Source organism: Arachis hypogaea, chromosome 3 (assembly GCF_003086295.3).
Source record: "Arachis hypogaea cultivar Tifrunner chromosome 3, arahy.Tifrunner.gnm2.J5K5, whole genome shotgun sequence".
NCBI lineage: Eukaryota > Viridiplantae > Streptophyta > Magnoliopsida > Fabales > Fabaceae > Arachis > Arachis hypogaea.
Window position 1 is genome coordinate 85791011 of NC_092038.1, and position 12347 is coordinate 85803357.

A 12347-nucleotide genomic window follows, 5' to 3' on the forward strand; every position below is an offset into this window, starting at 1 on the left:
TTTATAGTAATCTAAGACAAACGGTTTTAAAGCGTTATCGTTGTTGTTATTTTTTGGCAACGGTTTTAACACCGTTGTCCTTTTTAACTTTTGACAACGGTTTTTTGTAATATATAATTCTTTATTTACAATAGTAGTTTTTTCGTGAATGAAATTAATTTCATTTTTTTTAATTATTTATAGTCAATAAATAATCTAAACTATTTGAATAAAGTCACAAAAGAAAAATAATTGAACATTTTTCATCAAATTTGACTTACAAAGATTGTTGTAAGATCCACAATCACATTCAAGATACCACAATACTATCATGACAACCTCAACTATATCATCTAATGTTGCAAAAAATATAACAAAAAAGAGTTAAAATAGCTAAGTAGCAAATAGATTTATCATCATGTCCGATCTACAAGTTCATGACTTTTACTCTGTAACACTTGCTCTTAAAAATTTGACCTTAACCAAGTTCGATTTCCCCTTCAACATAGTTTTCCTGTAAAAAAAGAAAAAAATAAAATATAAAACTACACATCTTTAATACTAATAATGTCTACTAAAAATGTTTGAGAGAGAGAGGAGAAACATATATATCATAACAATATAGAAACTTTAACAATAAATAATACCTCCTCATGCGCATCATTGTTCGGATTGCCTAAAGTGCTTCCTAGTTGAGCAGCTAACATCTCAAGGTCCACTCCTGAACTTTTTTGTTTCAACATCATCTTAACAAGCGATTTTAGTTCATCTACTTCTTTTTGCATCACATCAACTTTACCCTCTAATGATGCTTTCTCAACTACATGTTGCTGCTTAAGGGTGGCAATTTCTTCATTTTTCTTCAACAAAGTTGGTGTGGTAACTCTTCCGTGACATCGCACTCTCCCTGCCTTCTCTTTGCTAAATATGGATTGAAAAGCTCTAATTGCTGATTCTTTAGACTTTTTATTCTCAGCTTGCAGATGTGCCTATATTAATGAGAAGAAAAATAATAATAACAAAAAAGAGTAACTACACACTTGGACTCAAAACATATATCATTTGACAACATCAAATCAAATAATAGCAATTAAGAATAGTATCAGCATTGTTTTAACTCAACTGCAAGCATAAAGATAACCACAAATGATGGACAAATTACCAAGACACAAGAAATCCATAACCTATTTTAATCAAATTAACTCCCAATACTTACAATAACATCCAAAGTGTCTTCATCCAATGATTTTCCCTTTGTGCTTTGGCGAGTCTCAACAAACATTTCTGCTTGAGTAGGTGGTTCATTATTTTCCTTAGAAGCAGCCTATAAGTCCAGTTCAACAAGCATTTATTGGTACATACAAATGCACGTATTCTTGCACCCCACATACACATACAAATGCACAAAGAATAAAAATTTGTACCAATCTTGCACGTATTCTTGCAAAATTTATTGGTCCCTTTCGATGGCTAAATTTCTATTGTGCCCTATTTTTCTTATTCTGTGCAGACATTTTCTACATAGCAAGAGACAAGTATTATCAAAAAATTATCATATTTCACTCATAAATTTATATAACTCATAATTGCATAAACAGACTACAATAAGTTGCACATGTCTTACCTTAACTTTCTCAGTTCTCCAATAAGCAATCAACTTGTGAAAATGACTCTCAGGTATGCTTTTAGGACGATTTTTCAGCATTTCGTTAACACATTTGTATGGCAGAAAATGATTTTGCTTGATTGTGGTCTTATACCGTCTCCAGTTGTCATTGATACGAGCAAGGACTATCCTCTTTCCTTCAGTTGGAATAATGAACTTAGCCTATAAAACACAAAAATTATTTGCTAGTAAGAATAAAATACATGTGTACATTTCCAAAAAGTTTCTAAAAGAAACAATAATAATATTCTCACTTGAACATATTCCCAAATGGCTTCTTTATCTTTAATCCCCTTCCAATTTGTGTAAATTAATGGACAAAAATCTGAATTCCTTGCCAATGTGCCCAAAAATTTGCTCAAGTTATTTACAGCTTCATCAGTAGGACCAATTGCCTCTCCTTCATTATCTAGAGTAATTTCTTCTCTATCCTCCATCTGTTTTGCATGAATCTTCAAGCATTGTGTAGGACCTCGTGTTTTCTTCACTGTTGTCTCTATATAAAGAGCTCAGAATAAGGCCATCAGCATCATTGCTCAATCAAAACAAGGCATGAAATCAGCCATTAACAAGGATAAAGCAACACTAAACAGCAAAATCAACCCATATGAACTCACTAAAACCAAATCAGCACTTATAAAATAGCTCAGAATAAGGCCATCATCATCATCATTGCTCAATAAAAACAAGGCATGAAATCAGCCATTAACAAGGATAAAGCAGTACTAAACAGCTGGGATCAACCCATATGAACTCACTAAAACCAATTCAGCACTTATAAAATAGCTCAGAATAAGGCCATCATCATCATCATTGCTCAATCAAAACAAGGCATGAAATCAGCCATTAACAAGGATAAAGCAGCACTAAGCAGTAAAATCAACCCATATGAACTCACTAAAACCAAATTAGCACTAATAAAATAGCTTAGAATAAGGCCATCATCATCATCATTGCTCAATAAAAACAAGGCATGAAATCTGCCATTAACAAGGATAAAGCAGCACTAAACAGCAAAATCAACCCATATGAACTCACTAAAACCAATTCAGCACTTATAAAATAGCTCAGAATAAGGCCATCATCATCATCATTGCTCAATCAAAACAAGGCATGAAATCAGCCATTAACAAGGATAAAGCAGCACTAAACAGCAAAATCAACCCATATGAACTCACTAAAACCAAATCAGCACTAATAAACCGGCTCAGAATAAGGCCATCAGCATCATTGCTCAATCAAAATAAGGCATGAAATCAGCAATTAACAAGGATAAAGCAGCACTAAACAGTAAAATCAACCCATATGAACTCACTAAAACCAAATCAGCACTAATAAAATAGCTCAGAATAAGGCCATCATCATCATCATTGCTCAATAAAAACAAGGCATGAAATCTGCCATTAACAAGGATAAAGCAACACTAAACAGCAAAATCAACCCATATGAACTCACTAAAACCAATTCAGCCCTTATAAAATAGCTCAGAATAAGGCCATCATCATCATCATTGCTCAATAGAAACAAGGCATGAAATCTACCATTAACAAGGATAAAGCAGCACTAAACAGCAAAATCAACCCATATGAACTCACTAAAACCAATTCAGCACTTATAAAATAGCTCAGAATAAGGCCATCATCGTCATCATTGCTCAATCAAAACAAGGCATGAAATCAGCCATTAACAAGGATAAAGCAGCACTAAACAGCAAAATTAACCCGTATGAACTCACTAAAACCAAATCAGCACTAATAAACCGGCTCAGAATAAGGCCATCAGCATCATTGCTCAATCAAAATAAGGCATGAAATCAGCAATTAACAAGGATAAAGCAGCACTAAAGAGTAAAATCAACCCATATGAACTCACTAAAACCAAATCAGCACTAATAAAATAGCTCAGAATAAGGCCATCATCATCATCATTGCTCAATAAAAACAAGGCATGAAATCTGCCATTAACAAGGATAAAGCAGCACTAAACAGCAAAATCAACCCATATGAACTCACTAAAACCAATTCAGCACTTATAAAATAGCTCAGAATAAGGCCATCATCATCATCATTGCTCAATAAAAACAAGGCATGAAATCTGCCATTAACAAGGATAAAGCAGCACTAAACAGCAAAATCAACCCATATGAACTCACTAAAACCAATTCAGCACTTATAAAATAGCTCAGAATAAGGCCATCATCATCATCATTGCTTAATCAAAACAAGGCATGAAATCAGCCATTAACAAGGATAAAGCAGCACTAAACAGTAAAATCAACCCATATGAACTCGCTAAAACCAAATCAGCACTAATAAACCGGCTCAGAATAAGGCCATCAGCATCATTGCTCAATCAAAATAAGGCATGAAATCAGCCATTAACAAGGATAAAGCAGCACTAAACAGTAAAATCAACCCATATGAACTCACTAAAACCAAATCAGCATTAATAAACCGGCTCAGAATAAGGCCATCAGCATCATTGCTCAATCAAAATAAGGCATGAAATCAGCCATTAACAAGGATAAAGCAGCTCATAAAACCATTCATAAAAGGCATCAGCAGCAACCAAAAAGTTCACCCTAAATCCACTACAATTCAGATAAAACTTCCTAACCACCTATAATCCACTAAGCATGCATAACTAAACTGACTAATTTAACAAAAACTGAACAAACTAACTAAACTGAGAAAAAGTAAACAGGAAAAAAATTGAGAACCTGCAAAAAGTTTACCTTTCAAAGTATTGTCTATGTTCTCAGCCTCAGTTGGATTAATATAATCCTTGTCCTGCTCCTCTATAATATCTCCTTCATTCTCATCCAATTGCTCTTCACCATCAGGTTCATTGTTAAGTTGAAAAAAAGTATCAATCGGCATTGAAGCAAATTGACGTGTTTTTCCCTTCTTAGTTGGCCTTTCTTGCAAGCTGCCACACTCTTCAATATCATCTTCATTTGTGGTCTCTTTTCTCTTCAAATCTTGAGTCATTCTAGAATCTACTTCGTTAGTAACCTTGTGAGCCACAGTAGTAGATTTAGAAGGAAGTTCTTTTTCTTGTCTACATGTTGATCCTTGTGAGTGAGTCATACTTGCTTCCATCTGTACTTTACTTTTCTTCAAATTCTGCCCTTTTTCTTTTGCAATTTTTGGCTTTTCTACAAAATTCTGCTTATCATTTGGTTGGACACCAGTTTTTCTTAACTTCTGCTCCCTTTCCCTATTAGTAAGGGTTTTTATCCTCTTTAGTGGTGGTGGTGGTTGATGTTGCTGCTGACTAGAAGACATCTTTTCTTGCTTAACTTCTATATTCTTGAAGAACTTTGCACGCAATTCAGCACTTGACTTTGAATCAATCTCATTTTCAATGAAGTTTTTGAACATTTTCTGAAAAAGGAAATAAAATAATGAGATTATTATACATCATAAAAAATCTATTAACATAATATTAAAAAACCAAATCACATATTAAAAGAACCAAGAATCTATAAGAAATGCACCTGTTTATAAACAATTACACCAAAAATAAAAGTAAAAAAATTATTCTATGTTGAGAAGAGAAATCTCTTTAAAGATCAGAATCATCATCATATTCAGCTTGTTGTAGAACAAGTGAAGGTTTCTCAATGATTGTATTGGGCATGTCTTCTCTAGTCCATTGAACTTCACAATTATCCTTTGGCACAAACAAATTATTCGCTTGATCAAAGGGGTCCTTCTAATTAGACTCTTCTGCTTCAACATCATACCCATCACACACATTGAATAAATCCCTTGGCACTATGTCCATGACATAATGCTTGTCTTTGTTAAAAGGGTTTTGAATATAAAAACATTGGTGGACTTGTGAAGCTAATACAAAAGGATCATCCCGAGAACATCTTTTATTAAAGTGAACTGAAGTTAGACCAAAATTCTCTTCCTCAACTTCAAACCAATCACAATTGAAAAGAACAAATTTGAAACATGCATAATAGTCTAACTCAATTATGTCTTTTATTGCACCAAAATATGTTACAGCTTTGGTCATTGGGTTGTTGTCCTTGGCACTAGCAAAGCTTGGTGTTTCGCACACCAAAGTCACACCACTGTTTTGAGTTGTGTGGCTTGCATCATGTTCTCTAGTTTGAAATTTGTAGCCATTGATTACATAACTAGAAAATTGTTTTGCAACTGTGTTTGGGCCTCTAGACAAATCTTTAAGTTGTTTCGGAACACCTTCATGAGAAGCACGCTCTTTGAATCATTCACTAAAATCATGGCTTAGAGTTTTTGCCTTCTTCCATTTTCTACCTTTAGTTTGATTGTTGACATGTTCCTCATACTCTCTAAAGTAAGCAAAGAGCGAGTAAGTTAAATTTGCTAATAGAGAATTCGTAACTGGAAAATATATAAGAAAAATACCTAATGTAGTCTTTAACTTTATCACAATTGAATAAGATGTATCGATGAGCTTGTATTTTTTAGTTGGTATCTAGAGAAAAAGGTTGCCCTTTCCTCTTTCCACCAATTGGTCGCCCCAAGCATGCAAAATAGCTATCATGACATACGTCAGCTTCACTGCAATTATCATAATTTTGTGTCCTCCTACTCAGCCTTGTATCCACATCAGGACTTAAATACCTTGAGCAAAATGTCAAGCATTCCTCAGCTAAATATCCTTCAGCAATTGAACCTTCGGGGCGGCTCTTATTGCGAACGTAGGACTTTAACCTACACAGATATCTCTCGATGGGGTACATCCACCTAAATTGAACTGGGCCACCCAACCTCAACTCATTTACCAGATGAATAGGCAAATGGACCATTATATCAAAGAAACTAGGAGGAAATATTCTTTCCAATTGGCACAAAATCTCTCTAATATCTACTTCCAAATGATCTATTGTATCATTTTCAACAACTTTTTGGCACAAGGAACAAAAGAATGAACCTAGATAAATTAAAGGGCCAGCTACTTGATTCTGCATTGTGCATTTTATAGCTACTTGCAATAAATAATGCAACATAAAATGAGCATCATGACTTTTGTAGCCTGATATCTTTTATTCAGCAACATGAACACACCGAGAAATATTTGAGGCACTACCAGACAGCAATTTTACTGACTTCAAAATATCACAAAAAATGGTTTTTTCTTGATTAGTAAGGTTAAAACAAGCCTTAGCAATTTTGGCTTTCTTGCCACCATCTATCTCCTTTGGTTGAAGTTTTTTTCTTATGCCCATATCTTTGAGATCGTAACGAGCATTTGCATGATCTTTGGACTTTCCTGGAATGTCTAATAAAGTTCCAATTATGTTATCACAAACGTTTTTCTCGATGTGCATAACATCAAGACAATGGCGCAATGTGTTTTGCTTCCAATATGGCAACTCAAAGAAAATGGACCTTTTCTTCCATGGACCATCAATTTTATTTTTTTGCTTCTTTCCAAATACATTTTCAAAATCTTTCAAATCTTCAAAAATTTGTTCCCCATCTAATAAAGCTGGTGTTGACCTCAATTCAACATCGCCATTGAAAGATCTTTTGTCCATCCTATATGGATGATCCATAGCCAAAAATTTACGGTGATCCATGTAGCACATCTTCCGGCTATGTTTTAAATAACAAGAGGAGGTGTCATAATTACAGCAAGGACATGCTAGCTTTCCCTTTGTGCTCCAACCGGATAACATAGCATAAGCTGGAAAGTCACTTATGGTCCATAAAAGTGCTGCATGTAGTTGAAAAGTTTGATTCTTTGAAGCATCATATGTTTCCATTCCAACTTCCCATAAAACCTTCAACTCTTCAATTAATGGCTGAAGATACACATCAATGCTTTTTCCAGGCGAACACGGACCAGGGATGAGCAAGGACATCATGACATATTCTGGTTTCATGCAACACCATGGAGGAAGATTGTATGCGACCAAAACTACCGGCCATGTACTATGGGAGATGTTCATGGTTCTAAATGGATTAAATCCATCGCTAGCTAGCCCTAATCTTATGTTACGAGATTCTTTAGCAAAATCGGGATGAAGCCTGTCAAAGTCTTTCCATGATTGACCATCAGCTGGGTGTCTTAACTTTCCATCCTTTGAACGATGTTCATCATGCCACCTTAATGATTCAGCTGTTTTGGAACACAGGAACAGCTTCTTAAGCCTTGGAATCAAGGGAAAATGCCTCAAAACCTTCGCAGGCACAGGTTTTTTCTTCAACTTATCAACTTCTATATCTACCTCAACATTTTCTATGTACCTGGAATCTCCACAAATTGGACAAAATTCATCATCTTCATATGTATCCCGGAACAGAACACAATCGTTGGGACAAGCATGAATTTTATTATAACCAAGTCCTAAATCTTTTACCATGACCTTGATTTTATTGAAAGAATCAGGAATATTCAAATGAGGAATCGCTTCTTTCAGTAATTCAAGTAGAGCAGTAAAGGATGCGTTGCTCCAACCATTAAGAGTCTTCAACAAATACAAACGGATAATGAATGATAATGTCAAAAATTTTTTACAGCCAGGATATAACTCCTGTTTTCCTTCTTCAAGCAAGTTATAAAACTTTTTTGCATCTTCATTTGGCCCATCAGCATCTTTATCTCCTTCCAGCACATGCCGAAACGTCTCGTTTAGCAGCCCATCAATGTCGTCGACAAATCCTTCATGGACTTCACTCTCATCGGATTCACTATCCATGTGACTTATCCTTTCGCCGTGATGAACCCACACAGTGTAACCTTTTTGAAATCCCTTACTTATTAAATGATCATAAACTTCATCCCTTCGCCCCCAACTAAAGTTATTACATATAGAACAAGGACAAAGAATTTCTTGTCCTTGTGGTCTACCTTTAGAAAAGGCAAAATCCAAAAATGAATTAACACCATGTTGGTAACCCTCAGTATGTCTTGGTAAACTAGTCCACCCTTTGTCCATTACTTTGTCAACTAAAATAAAAGAACACGAGCATATGTTTTAGACTAACTATAAGTGATTTTTTCTAATCAAGAGCTTATTGCCTCTAAAAAATTTCTAGAAGTCAACCACACATGTTTGAAAGAGAACATCTCAACCAATCAAGAGACTAACAATTTATATCTAACAAACTATGCAAAGAAGCTTAAGCAAACAATTAATCAGTAAATATTCTTAACAATTAAATGTTCAAACAAAATTAAAAAAAATAATATATTAAGTGATTTACCTGTAGTGTAGCTCAATGTCTAAGGTAGTCGCAGCTACAGAGAGATCCGCTATTTGATTCTCTTTTTCTGGTTTTAAAGAGACAAACTAAAACAGCAACAAAGAATAAAAATATAAGTAATTTATAACCAGATTTTTTAACAAAAAATTCACTTTTAAAACCAGTTTTTAGAAATCTTATTTTTAAAAGTGATATATAACTAAAAAATCAAACAATAGAATTATCAAGAGCAGAATAATATTATCATTACTCTTTAAATATTAGTTCACAAACTAACACATCATAATTTCAATTGTGGTTGATAAGAAGATTTTAGAAAAGAAAGAGAGGAAGGTGGGGTTCCTAATGTGTGATGAGTCACAAGTGACACTTGTTGAAAATGAAAGGCTGATATTGGTGTGGGGGTTCCCTTCACAAGACATGCATCAGGCACCATAATTAATTATTAAGAAAAGTATATAAAACGGTTGGAACTTCATTATTTGTTAACAACAATTTAAAGAAAAATGAAATAGCTCAAATGAAACGATGCTGTTTTTGGTTTTTTGCTAAAGCTTAGCTTGCAATAAGATTCAGGCTTATAAAATTGATTTATCAATTGATATGCTTAAGAAAAGAAGAGCAGAAATCGGAAAAGCAGCAAGCCAGATTGCCATTAAAACCAGTATTATATACATATATTCAAAGGGGTCATCGATTGGTATTTGGTCATTGTAACTGCGAATCAAGAATGGGGAGCATCTACAAGCATCACATTTTCCATCAAATATTTAACATAATAAATATTTATCCTGATTAATTGAGGTATGTAGGAAGAAGAGCAGAATTTATGCTAATCTCTAAGTCGAATAGTTGGAATAAGCTTGAAATTCCTCTGTTATCCTAGATGAAACCAACCAACATGAAAAGCAGTCCATAACTCACTCAAATAATAACATTATACAACAAGGCTAAAATAAACAAAGCAGATAAATAAAATAAAAAATAAACAATTGAGAAACAGCAATATAGAAATTACTCTATAATCCTCAATAAAGAGTTATTGGGAATCCACCATAGAACACCTCAGAGAGCAGAGAAACAGAACCATAATGCCATTGAACACACTACTCGCAGATAATAAAAGTTTTGCTACCTTAAATAACAGACTAACCTAAGCCCCAGGATCATTTCACAAGTACACAGTCCAAATTCAAACCAGAACAAAAGCTCAGTCAACATTCAACCCTCATCTTGCTCATGTTCACAAATTTCACCACTTTTCACAGCCAACAAAAATACCAAACAACCAATCAAGCCCTAACTAAAAAACAGAAAATCAGAGAAGAAGACCCCTTACCACAGATGACAACCCACAAACAGCCAATGCAGCAAACCAGCAGCAGCAAAGCAACAGCAGCAAAGCACAATCCAGAATCAGCTAAGACACTGAAGCAGACACAGCAAGATAGAAGCAGCGAACCAGAAGCAGAACAGGGGAGATCAAGGACGCCGTGGAGAAGCAGTGAAGCCTCAGAGAGGGGAGAAGCACCGACGCCGCAGAGAGGAGAGACTCAGCGACGCCGGGAAGAAGGAGGCAGCGACGATTCGGGAAGAACGCAGCGCAGCGACGATTCCGGAAGAACGCAGCGCAGCGACGATGCTGGTGCGATGATTGTGAGATGCGCTTTAGGGCTTCCTTGTGATTCCGATGATGGTGTGATTTACGCCTTCATGGAGAGCTGTGGTGCGATGCGTCTCTGATTCTGATGGGTGGTTTAGGGTTCGGTACGGTGGAAGGAGGAAGAGCGTTCTTCGCTTTTTGCTGCTTTCGAAGAGAAGATGAGGGCTTAGCTCTTGTTTTTTATTCGCTGTATGTATTGGTTTATTACTTAGGGAAAAATTATTATTTTAATTTTATTTCTTTATATTAAATATTTATTATATATTTATAATAAAAATATGTAATATTTATTATAAATTTATTTTAGCTTTATGTGTTCAAAATATAATATGTTTTATATATTTATAATAATATATAATATTTATAATAAATTTATTTTAATTTTATTTTTTTAAAATAATATTTGTTATTTTTTATAACAATAGATTTTGAATATTTTATAAATTTAATATTTATGAAAAAATAGTTTTAATTTATATAATTATCTGCAATTATTTTTATTAGTATTGTTTAATTTATATAATTATCTACAATTATTTTTATTAGTATTGTTTAATTATCTGCAATTTTTTTTATTAGTATTCTTCCCATGAGCAATTAAATCAAGGAATTGGGAAATTGTTCAAGCTTAGAGAGATTGGGTTGCCAAGGAATTGGGATCTAATCACTTAAGATTGCCAAGGAGATCAATGAATGCATCGATTGAGGAAGAGATGAGAATGAACTTGATCTGGAGGATTACAATATCTCCTGATCCGAATGTTCATTTTATTTTTAGTTCTTACATTTACTTTTCTTGCCATTTTACTTTTCTGCACTTTATTGCTTTCTTTACTTTTATGCCATTTAATTTTCCTTGTTACTTATCACTCAAATATGATTCATCTAACTAGGATAATTAATTAACCATTGATTGCTTAATCTGTTAATCCCTGTGGATTTGACCTCACTCTATTTTGAGTTTTTACTTGACGACAATTCGGTATACTTGCCGAAGAGAAATTTGTTGAGAGACAAGTTTTTGTGCATCAATCTCACAATATCAATGAATAGTTTTGGCATCTCACTTTATCCGTTGAAATTAAAAATGAATGGCATCTATAGGAACTCAGAATTTAGATAGTGTTATTGATTCTCATAGTTCAGCATATTGATTCTTGAACACAACTACTTTATGAGCCTTGGCCGTGACCCTAAGCAATTTGTTTTCCAGTATTACCACCGGATACATAAATGCCACAGACACATAACTGGGTGAACCTTTTTAGATTGTGAGTCAGCTTTGCTAAAGTCCCTAGTTAGAGGTGTCCAGAGTTCTTAAGCACACTCTTTCTGCTTTGGATCACGACTTTAACTACTCAGTGTCAAGCTTTTCACTTGGACCTTCATGACACAAGCATATGGCTAGGGACAGCTTGATTTAGCCGCTTAGGCTTGGATATTATTTCCTTGCCCCTCCTATCCATTAATGCTCAAAGCCTTGGATCCCTTTTTACCCTTGCCTTTTGGTTTAAAAGGGCTATTGGCTTTTTTTGCTTGCTTTTTCCTTTTCTTTCTTTTTCTTTTTCGCCCTTTTTTTGCTACTTTTTTTTTCTTTTTCACTACTTTTTCTTGCTTCAAGAATCAATTTCATGATTTTTCAGATTATCAACAACATTTCTCTTTGTTCATCATTCTTTCAAGAGCCAACAATTTTAACATTCATAAACTTCACTATAAAAAATATGCACTGTTCAAGCATTCATTCAGAAAAATAAAAAGTATTGCCACCACATCAAAATAATTAAACTAATTTCAAGATAAAATTTGAAATTCATGTACTTATTGT

At 34.2% G+C, this 12347-nt stretch overlaps 1 protein-coding gene and 1 long non-coding RNA gene across 2 annotated transcripts; both read right to left on the minus strand.

Moving 5' to 3' along the window:
• Window positions 1–238: 238 nt before the first annotated feature.
• On the minus strand, window positions 239–4556 carry LOC140182699 (uncharacterized). Its single transcript, XR_011878738.1, has 2 exons — window positions 4380–4556; window positions 239–493 (listed from the first exon to the last, which is right to left on the minus strand). It is a non-coding gene; the product is annotated as an uncharacterized lncRNA (long non-coding RNA).
• A 656-nt stretch (window positions 4557–5212) lies between these two features.
• On the minus strand, window positions 5213–8588 carry LOC140183518 (uncharacterized). Its single transcript, XM_072231966.1, has 4 exons — window positions 7280–8588; window positions 6712–6925; window positions 6195–6357; window positions 5213–5320 (listed from the first exon to the last, which is right to left on the minus strand). Exons 1-4 carry the CDS (start codon window positions 8586–8588, stop codon window positions 5213–5215), a joined length of 1794 nt encoding a protein of 597 aa, XP_072088067.1.
• Between the last annotated feature and the right edge of the window lie 3759 nt (window positions 8589–12347).